General features: G+C 26.3%; 3 protein-coding genes across 7 annotated transcripts in view; 1 reads left to right on the plus strand and 2 right to left on the minus strand.

Moving 5' to 3' along the window:
* Positions 1–8,903, minus strand: part of LOC126904365 (EF-hand domain-containing family member C2-like) — a 15,326-nt gene extending 6,423 nt beyond the window's left edge. For 2 of the 3 annotated variants that reach the window (XR_007703733.1, XM_050683355.1), the window contains exons 1-8: positions 8,360–8,903; positions 7,905–8,084; positions 7,192–7,342; positions 5,338–5,561; positions 4,680–4,907; positions 4,344–4,587; positions 3,490–3,738; positions 3,228–3,394 (exon numbers count right to left, since the gene is read on the minus strand). Coding sequence is in view for 2 of the 3 variants with exons in the window: in XM_050683355.1 (XP_050539312.1) it covers positions 3,228–3,394; positions 3,490–3,738; positions 4,344–4,587; positions 4,680–4,907; positions 5,338–5,561; positions 7,192–7,342; positions 7,905–8,084; positions 8,360–8,398 (1,482 nt within the window). In the remaining variant the exon portion in view is untranslated. The remainder of the gene's footprint in view (positions 1–3,227; positions 3,395–3,489; positions 3,739–4,343; positions 4,588–4,679; positions 4,908–5,337; positions 5,562–7,191; positions 7,343–7,904; positions 8,085–8,359) is intronic. The other variant, XM_050683356.1, reaches the window with a different exon arrangement.
* A 4,980-nt stretch (positions 8,904–13,883) lies between these two features.
* LOC126906252 (uroporphyrinogen decarboxylase) overlaps positions 13,884–19,841 on the plus strand; it is a 7,314-nt gene continuing 1,356 nt past the window's right edge. Inside the window, exons 1-3 of one of the 3 annotated variants that reach the window (XM_050686669.1) lie at positions 13,885–14,408; positions 14,467–14,714; positions 14,808–15,321. In XM_050686669.1, coding sequence (XP_050542626.1) covers positions 13,989–14,408; positions 14,467–14,714; positions 14,808–15,186 — 1,047 coding nt within the window. In that variant the 5' untranslated portion in view covers positions 13,885–13,988 and the 3' untranslated portion in view covers positions 15,187–15,321. Of the gene's footprint in view, positions 14,409–14,466; positions 14,715–14,807; positions 15,322–19,841 lie in introns of those variants that run through there. The other 2 variants (XM_050686671.1, XM_050686670.1) reach the window with 2 other exon arrangements.
* The window catches only part of LOC126906254 (dnaJ homolog subfamily A member 1), a 9,025-nt gene continuing 7,029 nt past the window's right edge, over positions 17,846–19,841 (minus strand). The window contains exon 5 of the mRNA XM_050686672.1: positions 17,846–18,190. Coding sequence (XP_050542629.1) covers positions 18,046–18,190 — 145 coding nt within the window. The 3' untranslated portion in view covers positions 17,846–18,045. The remainder of the gene's footprint in view (positions 18,191–19,841) is intronic.

Here is a 19,841-nt window from a genome sequence, read left to right on the forward strand (position 1 = left end):
AACAAATTACTTTTGTCTCCGTAAATCAGTAATTAACTCTCGAACTTTTATAAACACTTGATTGGGTTTCTTGAACACTATTTCCTAAAGACAACATAATATGTTAAAAATATATTATATTTTTTTAATACAATAACTANTGTTAAAAATATATTATATTTTTTTAATACAATAACTACTTTAGACGGCAAAGTATTTAAATATCATTTACCTTTATCGACTCTTGAGAACTGCATACCTCAGGATCAGAAATATAATCCAAGTACTTCAATAACTTGACGTAGGACACTTTTTTTGTATCGGAATCAGTAAATCTATAAGCAATTTAAACATCAATTACTAATTTTAACACTTAATAAACACCTATGAACAAAAGTTCATGAACACAATTAACCTATGGCAGTATTACAATAATATTAATTATAACATTTTATAAAACTATATGACCTTACATGTTTCTTATTTTTATTAACATATATTTTATTATTTTTATGCTGCTGTTATGGGCGCAAATAGCGGGGGTGCTTCAGCATCTTCAGTCTTAAATCATTACCTCAGTCAAAAATCTGTATCCCCAGACCTTCTTCACTAAAGTAACTTGAAAATCATTTTATGGAGTATTTTTTGTCAGTAATCGACAATATTATATAAATTGAATAATGAACTTTTTTCTATACAATTTAAATTGTTTCGTGGTTTTTTTGATAATCAAAGATATAATAATAAGGTATACGGAAAAATTATTTTAATATAATGTTTTATTAGTAAAAATAGTTTTTTGTTTGTTCAATGACCCTGGTAAGTATTAAAAGAATGTTTTTGGGCGATATGGGGGTGAAGCCCTTCAGGGGTTTGTGAGCATAACATAATTTCAGCATTTTTGCTTTAGTTGCACCCATAGTTTTTAGTAAATTTAATCAGAGGATGCAACTAAAAAATATTCTAACATACTATCATATTATTTTTCCTTAAAAAATAGTGATCCGTGACTCATAAACATAAAATGTAATGTGTCATATACGTCTAACAGTGGGTACCATTATTTTTTTCCGATTTCCTTATTATTCTGTACTTTCTTTACAGTTATACAGATATATGAGCTATTTTTTTCATAAAAATACGTTATTTATTTGGAATATATTTTAAAGAATTGCAATTCAAATAAATCCGAAAAGACAAATTTACAAACAATTATTCTCAAAAATTCAATAGAGCTATAGAAATCGGTAATAACCGTATGAATAAAAGAAAAATTAAAAATAATTTTGAGTTTATTAATATATTCTTTGTAGCAACAACAGGAAAACGATCCCTTTTGTTTTTTGACACGCACACATCTGGTGCTATGTATTGCATTGAAGTCACCGACACCATACAAGAAGTGTAATTTAAAAATATTACAGACAGACAGATTCAAATAACCTCAAAATATTATAAATCAATATCAAATTTACTGCGTCCAACAATATTGCGTTTTAAAATTTAATAAATTTTACATATGTTAATAATGTCTATAATTAATAATTTATTTTAATTTGTCGATTTTACACTAAATGTATATTTGTTTTTTAATTTCTATTAACAAGCTAATTTTTAATAATAATAATTCGATTTGTTTGACCATTCCCAAGTAGTTGAGATAATGAAGAAAAAGATGAATTCGATATTTAAAATTATTTTGCCAAGTTTTTGGGGTAGTCAAAATTGATTTCTATATTTTTAAAGAGTTCCTTCTAGAGTCATTTAATTTATTGATATAATATTAAAAATGTTTATACAATTAAAATAAAGTTAACCTTACTTTCTCTCTCTCTCTCTTAAAAAAACTTTTGTGGACTTATTTAAAATCTGTAATAATATTATATTCGTTTAACTATTTTTAAGAGCAATTATAATAACAAATTTATTAAATATTTCAAAATTATTCAAGAAGAAAAATTGTTTAGTTATCTTATCATTATACGCTTAAAATTTACTCACTTTTTCAGTAACATTTCAATAATTTCTTCTGAGAGAGGAATCTTTGAACTTTTAAAAGCTTTCATTGTGTTGTCTCGATCAAGATAGCCATCGCTTTTATTATAATAATTTCTTTTTTTAAAGTTTATAGCTAACCCGTCAAAAGATTCAAACAAATGTCTTTTTAACTCGTCATGAACAATGCTTCTTAACTTATCGTTATATAATTGACACTTGTCATCAAGTTTTTTGTACTGTAAAGCTATTACTAAAATAGAATGTTGACTTAATCTACATAATCTCTTGGTCATAATATCAACAAATTTTGTCCGCTCAACCAGATCTCTGCTTTCAAAATCTTCTGTGTATATTCTGTCAATGTCTGGCTCGATAATTTCGGCAACTTGATTCATAAGACATTTTACATCGCAGTGCGGAAACTTTTGGTATATAAATAAAAGACAATTATAGATTATATTCTCCTATAATTTTGAGATTAATATGTTTAACGTGCTATATCAAAACGATTGTGATTTGTGGGTTTTTTTTCGTGGGAATTAAACTCCGATAGCACATATGCTTAAGTGGAAATTAAAGATATTTGTAGGGTAGTGCGATGTAGTATTCAGTAGACGGCAGGTTCCGGAAAGAACATCCATTAAAGACACATTTTATTCTGCACGTGGTACACAAACCGGAAAACCCCCAAAAAGTATGTCATGCACACGCATAGGGTTGTTCAGTTCTTTTATTTCATTACTTATAGTTCATTTATTTCGTCGTTTATAAGTAAAAGTGGTAATAGCCAATTTCAATTATTATAACTATTCTTTGCTATTAACGCACGGTAATTACAATATAAAATTTACTCGCGAATACATATGGAAAAATAATTATAAAGAGAATAAAGAATGTAAACATAACCATAGACATTAATGAAAGGTCTAAGGATTATGTGGGTTTAACATATCATTAAGCCGCCGAGTTATTTTGTCATTGTATAATAAGATCACTAGTCAATAATTATTCTTTTAAATAACCTGCGGAATTTATGCTTATAATTTAATTTCATGCTAATAGTTTTTTCTATGAATCACATATCCTTAATTTCGCTGATATCGAACCTATTAAATAATAACGAACTCTTTTATTATTTAAAATTGTACTCGTCTAATTTTGTTTGAATTTGGACCCAAAAAGTAAAATTAAGTCCCAGTGGTAGATCAAGTACAACAAAATTAATTTTAACTAACACATTAATTAACTACCTGTATTGGATGATTCATCATGAACTTCAATGTTCTATCATCCACATCAGCGAGAAGAAATTTATAACTATCTATTGTAACTTCATTACCGGCGTACAGATTTAAAATGGTTGGAATTTGATTATCACCTACATTTTGTAATTTTCGTTTTGAAATAAATTTTTTACCTACACAAAATTAATGTCATGTTAATGGAAAATTGAATTTTTAATCAAACATAAAATAGAAGAATTCAAAATTCTTAAAACAATTATATAATCACCTGCTTTATTTCCTTTCATTTCAAAAACAGAAAAACTTTGATCTCTTAGGTGATATTTTATAATAAAATCATTAGTTCCATCATTTGGTGGTTGAAATAAAGCTTTAGCTTTAAATATTAAGTAATCTATGTCTACATCAGATTGAAATGTACTTAATATAATGTTATCATTGCAGATAGACTCATTGTTGACCTCTACATTTGACGTTTCTTTTTTTGCTTCGGACGAATCAATAGACAAAAAATTATCTGAAATACGACACATATAATCAAAACTTTAATGAAATTTTAATAATACCAACAATTTATTATACTCAATTGTTAATGACTTCAAGACAAGGGAAAATGATTATGTTATTTATTGGTAATTTATGCACAAAAATAGTATTTTATAAAGTTTGACATTTGTTACATTACACAAAAACTGTATACATTTTTTTTAATAACTGTTGTACATATTTTTTGTTAACATTTTTATATAATAATATATTGAACTTCAAGTTAAAATGCTAAGAATACAAAAAAGTACAGACATCTGTAATTTATGTTGTATAAAATTAGTGTAACTAAAAGAAATGATAGAGAAATAATATTTTCATCATTGAGTGTAAAACTCAGTGATGAAAATTGTTTTTTTTCCTGGTAAAATAGAAACAGTTTAGAAATTTATTATGACCAATAAAAGTTGTTGGTGCCATCATCGATTGCATGTCGAACCAATTTATCAGTGTATCGCGTAAAAGAGAATAGTAAAAGTTCAAAGTGAATGTCTTGCACTACCCAATAATTAGAACTAGTATCTTGTTGTATTTGACCTTTTATTCAATTACAATTTTCACTAAAATTGTTCATACTTAAATCGTTATCAAGGTAAAATTGTTTCGTAAACTCGTCACAATAGTTTAAAACAATGTTGCGGCCGTAAACATTAATTTCCTTTGCAATGTATAAATCATACCACTTGTAATACGCATTGTTGGAATGTTTCGAATTCGAGAGCGGGTCAAACGAGTACCATCGATTTAGTGGGTTTACGCCCAAGACGTTGAGCAAATTGTACGGTTCGCAAAACCCAGGTGGTTTAATATAATTGTAATCCTAGAAAGTACAAATGTATATGTTTTAGTATTCAAATATCAAACTATTAGTATTGAAGTGCATCAGTAAATAGAAAATAAATCATTCAGTACTTTAGGTATTTTTTGTCTTTTTAAAAACGTCTTGAGTTTTCTATTTTCTTCGTGTTCAACGATTTTCATTGTATCGTCAATTAAATAGTATTGAATATCAAAACTATGTACAACTCCGTCGGCACTTTGACGGTCGTCCCAAAATCCTTTAAAGTTTAATATACCATCAATGTTTGTTTTACGCCTATGCACAACTCCATCCGTATGACTTCCCAATTCGTTTTGATGCTAAAATAATTAACTATTTTAAAGGTATTGCTAAAACTGAAATTGCTATTTATCAATATAGGCCTTATTACATGCCTTTTTTTTTTTTGTTTGATTCAAGACAATGCTAACCAAGTTCAAAATTCTAATTACTAAAAATAATTCAAAAATGAAACTTTCTATTCAATTTTTGTTTTTTTGCAAAAGGGTATTTTTATTCATAAATAATTTTTAAAGCACATTCAAGGCACAAAATGATTTTTGATTTACAAAATGAAAGTTTAGTCCACTAAAAATTATATTTTCTAATTTTCAACAATTTAAAATATAATATAAAGAAAATTTAGCGACTTTTTATTAAAAGTTTTTTTGATTTATATATATATAGTAATTTCAACAGATAACTTTTAATTAACGTTAATATGATAATGATAATATCCAATGAATTTACCGCATTTTGTTTTGACATAAGCGAATCATCATCGGGCATCGGTAAGTTGTCTGGCACATCAACCCCAACATTTCTTAAAAAGTCTCTAGTAAAACTATCAGCAGCTGTTATGATGAATTTTTTACCATAAAACTCCACAGTAGATCCCACGTTGAGATCAAACAAATGGTAATACTGTCCATCAGAATTTGGTAGTGGAATTGCATGCCTCTTTATTAAACATCCTATAAATTCAAATTATGATAAATAAACAAATGTATGGCATACGTATTTCCCTTATAATNAAATAAACAAATGTATGGTATACGTATTTCCCTTATGATATGAACATCAATATTACACGGCCTTTGAAAATTCTCACAGAGAATTGTATATTTGTTGTAAGAACTCCCATGCCACCAAATGCTGCAATTAAAATACGTATACTTGTACTTTGTTTGATAAAATAAAATAAAATATCATTTATAATTAAAAATGCTATATGAACATAAGAAAACTCTGGGTTAGGAGTTTGGTATAGGCACCTTAATCGACAGTATTTATTTGACGTTCACGATTATCTGTGTTTGGTGATTATTTCGAAAATATAGAATAATAGTACCAGGAATTTATGAGATACTGTTATAGTCGCAATTAGTATGTCTGAAAAGATATTTATCAACATTTTCTCATAAAAATTGAAAAGAGTACCAGGGATTCAGGAAATGTTTGTCACGCAAGCCATCGATAGAACAACATAATGCTGTTCTCTATATGGAAAGCGACAGAACGCGATAGTCGATAATTACGCTGGACGGTGATTTCTCAAGTGTGCTTCATTTAAGTTAATGACATTGAATTGATAACCGTGTCGTTAAGTTACTGTCAACACCATATACTTCATTTAGGTCTCTTGTCTCAGAGGTATTTAATTTGTGTATTTCAATCTGCGCGGCAAGTATTTTACCAGAAAGAGGGATGATAGCTGTTTTTCACTAAGCACTCCCTTGCCTATTAAATCGGACATTCTGTAGCCAAAACTCCTATTCAGTCACAATACGCAACTGCTTAATTAATTTGACTATTTTCTGTGATAAGTGAACATATATTATATTCAAATCATACCATATATCTATAGGCAAGTCCACTTTATGAATACTTTATTATCAATACTAAATTACCAATATATATTTTTAATAACATATCTGTTAGCTTTTATAACACTAAATAATTTTAATAAATTATTATTAAATGTACAAAATCAAGTTTATTCATTTTAGATAAAAATATATATACATTTTTTATGACATCGATATTAGCAGGTACACAGCATTGTTATTATCAATGATAGTAAGGTACATTGTTGTGAGTTTATAAATACACTAACTGATAATACAAAAAGTATATCTAATGATAGTCATAATTGATAATAAACAATCCGTGACTGTGATAGCAATATCATAAAAAACCAATTAGCTACCTATATTTGTAATCCCTTGTGTTTTATACCTATATATTAACTCAAAAATATGAAACTTTAAATGTTTATATCTAATAAACAAATTAGTTTTATTAAAAATTCAAATGCCATTTATTATTGGATTAAAAACTCAAACATTTTATTTAATTAAAAATACGTGTTACCATTTAAAAAAACTNATTTTATTTAATTAAAAATATGTGTTACCAAAAAACAAAGTTGACCCCCTTCCAAGGCATCAGGGATGAACTTAAAAAGTATTACATAATTAATAATTCAAGAATAATGTGTAACTAAAGATAGTAATAAAAAAAAATGTTTAAATTATTATTATTCTGTAAGTAATTGAGTGGGTTATGATTAAAAATTCACTCTGTATATGTAAGTAAATTTACCTTGAGGTATACCGCTGTTGATAATGATAGGTTCAATTACTTTAATTGTGTTATCTTCAAGGAAGTAAATTATTTTACATTTTCTTATTTTATTACTGCATCCAAAACTATTAGCTGACATATTTTCGAAATAAGCATCAAATGACAACGCCTACAGACATAAATATACAATACTTCTACAAACATACTGAATTTTCTATTAAATTTATAATTTATTATAAATACAATAAAATAACGATAACAAAAAACGTATTGGTATTGATTGTCTGATACCAAGTTCAGTAATACCTCTTTTAAGTTCCTTTTTTTGACAGACACATTGACTATTTTGTGAGAATAAAATAGAAAAGTTAGTTTTCTTTACTATTATCTGAACAAAATTTTTGATTGTAAATATTAAGTTTACCATTTTATCGAGTTTTATGGAAAATCGTCTCTTTTTTGCAATTTTGATTATTAGTTTTAATTCATTTTTTTTTTTTTTGAAAATATATTAAATAAATACTTTGAGTAAGTTAACTATAGATTCTTTTAACGAAATCCAAAAAATTACAATGGGTTTTATTTAATAAACATAATAATTAAACAATTAATTGATGACATTCTTATTTTGTATATAAATCATGGCACATGTAAGTTATAAACTAGAGGATTTTACGAGAGTCAAAAAAATTAAAAGAAAATATAATAAATATATTTGTTTTATTTAATACCTGTTTATCAAAAATTAACCAAGTCGGTTTTAAATTTTGTTTGCTATCGATGTTATAAATTTGCATTGAGCTTTTTTTATGATGATAAATTTTGTCATTTTTTAAATGTAATGACCTCACTATGGGTACTCCATTCATAATGTCTAAATCTGGAAATTTCTTATGATCGATTTTCATATTCTACAATTCGATGATACCATTTTAATTAAANTATCGATGTTATAAATTTGCATTAAGCTATTTTTATGATGATAAATTTTGTCATTTTTTAAATGTAATGACCTCACTATGGGTACTCCGTTCATAATGTCTAAATCTGGAAATTTCTTATGATCGATTTTCATAGTCTACAATTCGATGATACCATTTTAATTAAACTCAAGCAACATTATTTAAAGTTAAAAATGTTATATATATATATATTGTTAATGAAATAAAAATTATTTCATGCTTACTTTAATACACGTTTGAAAACCTGGTATCATGGGAAACATTACTTCAATTTTTTGATCAACGCTAATTAAATTTTATAAACTTTAACTATTCTATAAAATTATTTATTTAACTTTATTGAAATATTATATTGTTGAAATTTTGAGTTTAAACATGCGAAACGTAATGTTTTATCGATAATCCTTTTCAAAAATACTCCTTAGAAACGCATTTATTTAGGTGTTTTTTTATTTCTTTGATTACATAGAATTGTAATCAATTTATTTTTAACTTCTATGCGTGGCTGAAAAACTACTGATGTTACACAAAATACGTTAAAAACCACACAATTTGAATTATCAGCGTCATAGATTTGAAAAATTCCCCTTAAATCTCGTAATAAAGGGAAATGTTGTCAAAAAATTAGTTGTCATAATACAGTCAATATTTTTAGTTTTTACTTTATATTAAAACAATTTTTTTTTTAATTGTATGCTTTTTTTTTACTTTAGCGACAAATTTCACATTGTAGAACGATTTCAGAAACGTTTTATTTTTTTATGTTTCTTCGGAAAGCTTTTATTCGGCGTTTATAGTAAATTGATTAACGTTCTAGGATATTTCCAGAAATTGAAAGAAAATCTGTTTATTGGACTTTATAAAGTCTCACCCTGATGTAAACGAATAATACTATTGTTATTTTCCCCAAAATAATTCTTACTAAAAATAGTCTTTTATTAATTTATATTTATTTCATTTATAGATAATGGTTACAATATAATTAATTGAAAATTTTTTTTCAGGTACAAACAAATCATTTATTATTCAATTTATTACATGATAATTGCAAAACAATGAAACGATAATAGGCGTCTGGATAAAGGACTTTTTTTCAGGGGTCGAATATAGGCAATTTTACTTTTTTTTTCATGTTCTGCAGTGTCGTTGTGTGAGAAGTAAATGATTATTAGTGGAGTGTCTATTATTGGGAGCATTTTCGTTGTGTTATAGTCGATAACAAAACCGATTATGTATCTGCTTTACTTTTTGATGCATTACGATTATATTGATAGCGACACACATTTATTTTATGTAGTTTAAAAAACTGACAAACACGTTTTTATAACATATCCAAATAAAAAGTTTAAAATAATGTTTAAAATAATCTTAAAACTATAATGAATGAAAAATACTAGTATTATTGTGAAAAAAAGCGTCGGGCGCTCAATATACGAAAAATATAGCATAAAGCGCCCACGCTTTTTTCACTATAATACTAGTATTTTTCGTTCATTATTGTTTTAAGCTTATTTTAAAAATTATTTTTAACTTTTTAGTTCGATATGCTTTAAAAGCGTGTTTTTCAATTTTTTTTAACTATATTTTTTTTTCACTTTTTAGTTTTTTATGACATTGCTGTCACGTCACGGAATGTTTATTGTAAATTATTACTATCATTAGATATAATTTCTGTATTACCAGTTTTAGTGTTTTTATAAACTCACAACAATGTGTCTTATTACCATTGATAATAAAGACTATACAAATACCCTACTTTATGAATATCGTCATAAAAAACCATTAGCTACCTGTATTTGTAATCCCTTATATATTATACATGTATATTAATTCAAAAAAATTTGAATCTTTAAATGTTTATATTTAATAATAAACAACAAAAAATTTGTTTACATATATATATAATATTGATGACAAACGTGCATGTACAGGTACGAAAACCAAAAATAAAATTATACAGAGATAGTGTTACGGGCTACTGGTGAGAGGGGTGGGGTGAATGCGTTACGACAGTCTAGTCTCAAGGCCATAGACGACAGGATACGCGAGAATAACACGTGGCGCGCGGAGGGTTACAACTTACAAACAAACATACATACTGGTGAAACTAATATAAGCCTGTTAAAAACTATAGTTTAGCACCAGCCTTACCGTAAATACTTATAGACACGTCATGATTTCACAAATTTTAATCGATTATAAAAATTATTTATTTTCGACGAGTAAGAAAAATTAAATATTTACAGAAAACAAGTTGAATCATATGGAATCCACTTCGATTATTTTGAAGTTATACAACTCCAAAAAAAACTTATTTTAATTATAAGAATTCAATTTACAAAATTACATTATTTACACAGTAAAATATTCAAGTTTTGTAAGCCTGTTCTTATGGGAAGTCCTTTGTCAAAACGAGAGTCAATTATCTCTGGTAATAGACAATACAAGTAGAACTTTTCTATAAGTGGCCACATTTTATTCCACACTTCATTATTTTTTTTCAATTTTATCAATTATCATACCTAAATGAATGTTATATTAATAAATATTTGAGGTCGTACATTTAAGTAGTAACTGCTATTTATATATTGATTTTTACTTTATTTTAAATTTACATTGTAAGAGGTAGAGGAGGAAGACCAAGAAAGAGATGGAGATATGTTATTGAATGCGATATGAGGACAGCTGATGTGAGCGTAGAGGATGTGGGAGATCGTATCAAGTAGAAGTTTAGGATAAGGGTGGCCGACCCCAAGTAGTTGGGATTAAGGCGAGGATGAAGAAGATTTTAAATTTACATTGTCCTGTTATAGTTAAACAATAAATAACATAAAGTTTAATACATAGATACCTTTAGGAGTCCATACAGCAAAGTAACAATATTGCCGTGTTGTTATATGTAACTGCCCCTGTACTTGATAATAATAATCATGTGATTTTTTAAATTTAAATTTATCGTCGTCAAAGGTCATAAAATTCAATTTTTTTTTTCGAAATCTTCTTTTGGTGTGAAATCTTTTATTGAAGCTGAACACTTGGTTTCAAGAATCGAGTCGTCATCAATTAAACCATCAGGGCTAGCTGCTAAGAATTGCAAAGTTTTATGAACAAATAAACCACAAGCTTTAATATTCATACCAAGCCTGTATTGTAAAAATACTTTTGCCAATGGTTCACTTTGAATACCATACCATACCTTAGAAATTTAAAAATCATAATTCACAAAACAAAAAATTAATATAAAATTATTCATAAAGTAAATTAAGCTAGTAGCAGCATTGCCTTGGAAAAAGTCGTATAAAATATACTTCACAGTATTTGATTGCGATGTAATAGCTCGAAGTTTGACAACTTTACCGAAATTCGAAGCTATAAATCGAAATTTTCGTTGTCTACGCCATTCATCACAATTTAATTGGCCTATTGTTCTATTTTCTAATTGAGCCATTTGATTATTAGTGAATAGAATTTTTGTTAAATATTCATTTTTTTTATCTTCAAACTTAGAAACAGGCATATTGACAATTACTTTTACTGTCTAAACTTGTCCATAAACTTTATTAGGTCCATGGTTAATTACTTTCCTCTTACTTTTATTTCTAAAATAAATTATATTATCTTAATTAAATTCCGAAAATTTTAATTATTCTTTTTTTTTTATGTTACATATGCCCGGATTGGCTCAATATTAATTTTCTTCTAGTATGTTTATTTCGTTCATTTGTAGCTTTATTGATATTTCTTTTTTTGTTTATAATCCTGAACTGAATTTTGTGGCTTTTTTTGTAAAAAGCTGATGTAACTTGGTCTATAGTTGTATGCGGTTACTGCTGTATTACAACGGACTTTATATTATCCTTATATAAAATATGATGAAAAAAAATTGGTGATAAAAATATTGCATAAAATACATTGCCATATACCTTTTAATGAATAATTGATTCGTTTACCACCCGTATACATAGCTACAATGCTATTGTAATTTTCAATACAATTATTATTTCTAAATATATCAAACTATCATTATGGTGCGCTACAAGATTTTTTGCTGCCATTATATCCGACCAAAGAACAAACTTGATCATTTTAGGGATTTCATTTATTCCCTCTGGTTTTACACCCGTACAAAAGTAACTAAAAAAAAATTTTAATTCCTACTATAAATGCTAGTATTTAGTTAACATATAAAGCAAGAATATTTTAATTTCAATTTGGACATACTTAGCACATTTGTCATGATAACCAAAAACATGATAATGTCCATTGTCTATGTCTTCTTTTAATAATCATAGTTCAGAGGTACGTCCATTCTCATCCTAATTTTATACGTTTGTCTTTTAATTTTTTTCTTAAAACTCCTGGAACAACGCTACCATTAGAACTTTTTCTTTTTGTTGCTATATTCAATAATTTGTTTAAATAATTTCGAAGTATATGATTTGTACATTCAAGTTTTTTTACTTCAAAGTTACTATGTAATTTTGAAAGCTAGTAGTTGAGTAGGTAAAATTAAATCTGAGTCTTTAGCAAAATTATAATACTTATAATACAATAATAGATAATATGTAGGCTTTTATTGTGTGGACTCTGTCGTGAAAATTTTACTGCTTTTCCATTATACTTTTAATCTATTAGTGATAAAATAGTGGGAAAATGTTGAAATGTAATTTTTTATCAGTACTTTATATGGAAATTATAACGAATAAGATAGTTAGAGGTCAGATCAAAATATAAATAAATGAGCAAACACAAATNCAGAGGTTATATCAAAATATAAATAAATGAGCAAACACAAATATAAAATAATACAGGATTGTATTTTATTTTTTCAGTTACTTCTAGGTTTGTTAATATTTATAAAGTTTGATAAATAGAAGAAAATTGAATGATGCCAGTGGCAACAGCTGGTGTAAAGGATTTTCTCTAAATACCATTTTTTAATAATCATAGATTAAAAATGACGCTCCAGAAGTCTTATAATAATTCTTCTTCTTCTTTTTCCTCGCCTTAATCCCAACTACTTGGGGTCAGCCAAGGTCTTATAATAATTAATATACTTAATGTGATTAAATATTTTTGCATTCTCTTTTCTCATTAGGGCCCGAAAAATATGTTTAAGTAAGCAAAATCGTGTACTTAAATATCCCTCCAACACGAACTCCTAATTACGTTTCTGTACAGTAATGTTTGGTACAACTACATTAAAATTTAATTACAACTTTTATGCAAAAATTAAGCATGTTGTGTGACTTTCCTTGAACACACATTTCTTAAAGTATAGTGCCAACAAATACAAATTTATAAGGAGTAATAATTTGAAAATAATTTCATTATTTTCAAAGCATTCTAGATAAAATTATGCGTACCATACAAACTATAAAAAAAAATTGTAGTGTTAAGAGGTCGAATCAATAANTATAAAAAAAAATTGTAGTGTTAAGAGGTCCAATCAATAATTAATAATTATACATAGCAACACACTGGCCATTGTACTGTTTTCAATTCACGTTTTCGATCTAGAGTTTAATTTTATTCACGTAAGTTACAAAGACAGTATAAATCCAGAACTATATTCCTTGAAATTATTCAATTAATTAAATTCGAATCTTCGAATTGGATTGCATTAAAATATCTATTCCACTAATAGCAAAATAGTAACTAGCTAATATTGATAATAAATTCTTTATTTATGCCAGCAAATGATTTACGTGTTATCATTTTTAAATTATAAGTATTGTTATCATATATTATTTGGGAACTTGATAACTTCATTTCTGCATTGTGTAAAAAAAATTCCTTTCACTTTTATGAATTTCTGTTTATTGGAATGCGTGTTTTTATTTTTGTTTAAAAATGAATTTTCCCATACTAAAAAATGATCTTATATTACGAGTTGCTAGAGGTGAAGAAGTAGATAGGATTCCCATATGGGTAATGCGGCAAGCTGGACGTTATCTTCCCGAGTTTAGAGAGTTACGGTCGCGTCATGATTTTTTTACAATTTGCCGGACACCTGAACTGGCTTGTGAGGTTACCCTTCAACCTATAAAAAGATTTAATTTAGATGCTTCCATTATATTCAGTGATATTTTAGTAATTGTCCAAGCATTAGGAATGGATGTAGAAATGCAGCCTAGTGTGGGTCCAGTCATATCTGACCCTTTAAAGGAACCATGTGATCTAGCTAAACTAAAAGAAAATGTTGATGTACACAGTGAATTGGGATATGTTTTTGAAGCCATTACTCTTACGAGGCATAGACTTAATGGTCAAGTAAGTCAAGTAATTGACCAATAACTTGATATATTTATTTTCCTTAACTAATTTATAGGTACCTTTAATAGGATTTAGTGGAGCTCCTTGGACATTAATGTGTTATATGATAGAAGGAGGAGGATCTAAAACAATGTCCAAATCAAAGAAATGGCTCTATAAGTATCCAGAAGAAAGTAAACAACTACTTCAAAAACTAACTGATGTTATTATAAAATATATGGTAGAACAAGTCAAAGCTGGCGCTCAAATGCTACAAATTTTTGAATCTAATGCAGAGTATTTAAATTTAGAACTTTTTAATAGGTTTGTGTAAAGCAACATTCTGTTGTAAAGAAATAAAATATTTATATTTTAATATATTATAATATTATAATATATAACTATATTTGATGATAGGTTTAGTGGTCCATACTTATCAGCTATTTGTAAAGGAATAAAAAATGAATTAAAAGATCAAAGTGTACCTATGATCGTGTTTGCAAAAGGTGGTCATTATGCATTGAGAGAACTGTCAAGTTTTGGTTATGAAGTTATTGGTTTAGATTGGACTATTGATCCAATTCAAGCAAGACAAATTGTTGGTGATAATGTCACGTTACAAGGGAATTTGGACCCTTGTGCTTTGTATGGATCACCAAATCAAATAAAAGAGATGGTTCATGATATGAAATTAAAATTTACAAAACAAAGGTATATTGCTAATTTAGGTCATGGTATATATCCAGATGTTGATCCACAACATTTAAGAGCAATGATTGATGCTATACATGAATGATAATTTAAAAAAATTTTTTTTAATTTACATATTTATTATATTTAATTAGATTTTATAGTATGGAATTGGTCATAAAAATGTATGTTAATTATTTGGTAATATTGTGTTTTCAATAAAAAATTGTTATAATATAAAGGAGTCATTTAGTTCTATTACAGTTTCAAAAATAAAAAATTGATGTAAATGACTAATTAAAAAATNACACTTTCAAAAATAAAAAATGGATGTAAATGATTAATTAAAAAATGTGAACAAAATCGGCTTGTTCATAAAAATTAATATATTAACATCTATATTGTAGATAAATTCAAATTTATATGATATATTTCTTTTACATTTTAGAAAGGATTCAGAACTCATAACTTATGATAAATCTGATCAAGTTGTATTAAATTTAAAAACATTATTTCTATTAGTATCGAGATAATAATAAAATTTATTTTTACTTAAAAAGTATTATACTATATATAACAAGCAAATTTATCTTAGTTTAGAACAAATTTTATGATTTCATCTTCTTTATATCAAATGTGGTGAGATTACGAGATGCTTGAGTATGAATTTTGCTTAGTCATTTTTTATATTAGGGGCATGAGAGTAAATATTTTTATTTTAAAGTGAAAATTATAATTTTGAAATCTGTATGAAAGATAAATTACCTTATGAAAGAAAATATAAATTTATCAAAAGATACTGAATGCTATTTCATATATTTTTAAGAAATTAGATTCCACAAATTTCGTCCATAATTATTCATAAAATAAGTTTCATGTCTAAAAAATATAACAAATCATACAGAACCGATTTATTTTAGCTTCGATGCGAATTAATTTCGAGGTATTAATTTTACTCTTTTTTTATCTGTCGCCATTTTTTTTTAGCTTTCACTGGACCGATTTCTTTCATAAATACGTCAAAACATCACTAATGATATTTTGAATATCATGAATGAATGTAGTTGAAGACATTACCTTTAAAAAGTGAAAAAATTTCCCTATAAATAGAGGAAATCTACAAAAAAATTTTTAAAATCGGCAAATTCTGACATTTAGTTTTCTTAAAACTGTCATAACTTTTTGAAAAATGAACGTATCAAAATAACTTTTTTTTTATTTAGAAACCTTAGGTATTTTCATGTTATTTGACATAATTTTCTTGAAAACTGACTTTTTACTTGTCCACAGAGGGATTCAAAATAGTAACTCTTTCACAAAATTTAATGTTTTCAACCTAACATTTGTAAAATGTTTCAGAAATACAGCGTCCTTAAACATATGTTAAATAAAAGCTTGTTATGTACTATAAATTAAAAAGAAAAATTTGTCATGACGACCTATCTTCTATTTGCAATGAGTTGAACAAAAAATAGGAGTTCATTTTGCTATTAGAATAATCCACTAATTCCTTAAAATTAAACTCTATCTTCAGACTTATATTGAAGCGTTTCTTATGATAATAATTTTAATCATTGTCTGATAAAATTTATACTTGTCCCAACTATGCCCACGATCCCACTGTGCTAGTTTTTTTTTTTAATAACACTAATTGTAAACAAAAAAAATTGTACCTTTAAATATAACAAGGTTACACTATCAGTGACAGATTTATGGAGGGGACCCACACACCAATATCACATTATTAAGTACGCTAGGTAAGATTGATACATCTTCCAAGTAAATTTTATTCTTAAAGGACCCACCTCCGGAAATTATTGAAAGGTCGCAATTACAAACAATTATCTGCAGTTTAAAATTAACTATAATTTTTCAGCAAATATAAATTAAATTGAAATTAATTGTATAAAAAAATAAACATTCACATTTTTATCATATTAATTTTCCAAAAACTACCATTATAATATCAAATCAAAATTCGATTTAAGAACTTAAAATTGCTCAATTTTTTCATTGTCTATAGAAATATTAAATTTTTTAATTTACCTTTGATAATCACTTTACTTTAGCATTGCCTTAACCTTTAAAATGGCAATCAAACTGTCTGAGTTATATTTATGGTCTTATTACTACTGAAGGAACTTCCTTAATGCAACAGGACATTACTATTATCAAAATTCCAACACTATTTTCTGGGGAAATGATTATTTTAACAGAAAATTGTTCATTATTATACAGCAACTTTAATAATAACATATGCTTCAAAAAGGTAGCAAAATAAAATTAATTAAAATAATTTTAATAAAGCTACAATTATTCATTTTGTGATCACATGAAATGAATTCTTTAATGTACAGTTACGCAACTGTGATTAGTTTGAAATAATTTAGAGTACTTTAATAAGAACTATGAACATTTCATAACAGAATTATTTTCATTAGATGATATTAAAACAATTAGCAATATAAAGTCAATAGGAATAATAATAAAGTGGATTTTTTCTTAGTTTGAATACTACTATTGTGTCTGATTATTATCACAGATATAATTTGTTCAACAAAGTACAAATGTTTTATCATAGACATAAGCAATTATAAACACTAAATTAATTTTTACATACGAATGGTTCATACATATGTAATATACTTCTGGAAGTTTAAAAACAGGATGCAGAGAAATAAAAGGTATTATTACTATTAATAATAATAATAAAAAAAGTTTAAAATGAAAATCATTTTTTTAAGTAAAAAACAAGGAACACTAAAAATGATGTGCACTAATATATTAATTGGCAAACAGAAAGTATAGACTGAATCCTTCAACTTTTGGTTAAAAAAAAGTAGAATTGTATTTTAATATATAGAATAAATATCTAGTATTTATTACACGTTAAATAAATTGTATTCGCTTGGTAAAGAATAAACTGGGATACTGTAAGACATGGATTGGTAAGTAATAAAGAATGTTAGTGAGATGCGCATTGTACATTTCTGGTTGGGCCATCTTCATCATTGTATGCTTCACGTCTTTCACGTCTTCTAGATTCATACTCTGGATCCATCTCGATCAATGAAACTTCTTCAGCATTTTCTGGTATAGTCTCAACTGGCCTATAGAAATATAAAATTAGTTCTATGGATAATATTATTAAATTAATTGTAATCTATGATATTTTTATAATATTTAAAGAAATTTTTGACAGTATTAATCAGAGCTAAGAACCAAAATAATTTTAGTTTCTAAACTAAATTATTGGGAAATAATTCCCATAGTCAATAACAAAACAAGTTAGGTGTAATTGTTTTATCTTTTGATGCAATATGTTGATTTAATAATGATGCACATTTATTTTAAGTAGTATAAAAAACATAGTTTAGCACAAACCCCATGATTTCACAAATTTAAAAATTTGGTTATATATATATATATAAATGATTTATTTTTAATGAGTATGAATAATTAAATACCTCAAGTAAAGACTACGTTAAATCATGACATTCACACATTGATTATTTTGAAGTTATAAAATTATCGAAAAACTTTAATTTGAATTAAAAAAGTATTTACATCATACAATTACACATATAATGTTTATGTTTTACAAGTTGTTCTTATGGGAAGTATTTTATTAAAATAAGAGTCAATTATCTCTGTTAATAATGAAAAATCCATAGGGAACTATTTTAAAAGTGGCCACATTTTATTCCATACTTTATTGTTTTACAATTATGTTAATAACCATACTTACTAATAAGAACTATTAATTTTCAGTCCAAATGTGCACCTAAATCATATATTTTTTTAAATATCACTTATACCTTTTGCATTCCAAGCATCTCATATTATACTAAATAAAGGTTATCTAACTCATCATTGTTTAAGTCAAATCAGCTTATTATAAAAAGTGATTTACTTTTTTTTATCAGATGAAGTTTAAAATTTACTTTTATAATTAATGTAAGAGATTCATATATTTAATGATCAAGCAATTTACAAATGTTTTTGTGCCTAAAGAAAACACAATATTGTGACAGATTTAAAGGGAAATTATTAACTTTTGTGCTGAATACATAAACAAAATATATTTTTTGATCTTTTAACATATTGTTGAATAACAGCCCAGTATTTACAGATATGAATAGATCTGAACAGACACAAACAAAAAAATATCATAATAAAATTAATACCTTCTCATTTTTCTACCAAAGCTAAGAAAGTGAATCAAAAATTATTTTTATATTACGTGTACCTTTACCAGGTATTTTTTTTAGGCACCAGTTATTCAATATTAATACATTATTTTTATTCTTTTTTTCTTTGACAGCAATATTATCTTACAATTACCCAATATGTTAGCGAAACTTAAACATTGGAAAATAACAATACTAATTGTTTTCATGCTATGCAGTGGTAGCTTTGTGAGTCATTAGATAAAAGCAAATAATCAAATATCATATATATAGGTGTTATATCAAGTGTATATTAATTTGTAACCATTTTTAGACAGTCCGTATTGTCTTACACAACTATGGGCCATAAAAAGGCTGCTCCGGATAACGCACACGAGCATGTCAAATATAACAACTACTGTTTGAAAATCATTAGTTTTAACATAGAAAACTACCTATTTTTGACTAAAAGCCTGTACCTAGACACCTTAAAATATATGATTATAGGAAATAAATTTATTATGAAAGCTCAATTGAACTAAAAATTTGACTTCAGAAAAGTTTAATAAGTGATAAAAATATATTGGTTAAT

The sequence above is a fragment of the Daktulosphaira vitifoliae genome, unplaced genomic scaffold (assembly GCF_025091365.1).
Source record: "Daktulosphaira vitifoliae isolate Bord-2020 unplaced genomic scaffold, ASM2509136v1 Scaffold_4, whole genome shotgun sequence".
Classification (NCBI taxonomy): Eukaryota; Metazoa; Arthropoda; class Insecta; order Hemiptera; family Phylloxeridae; genus Daktulosphaira; species Daktulosphaira vitifoliae.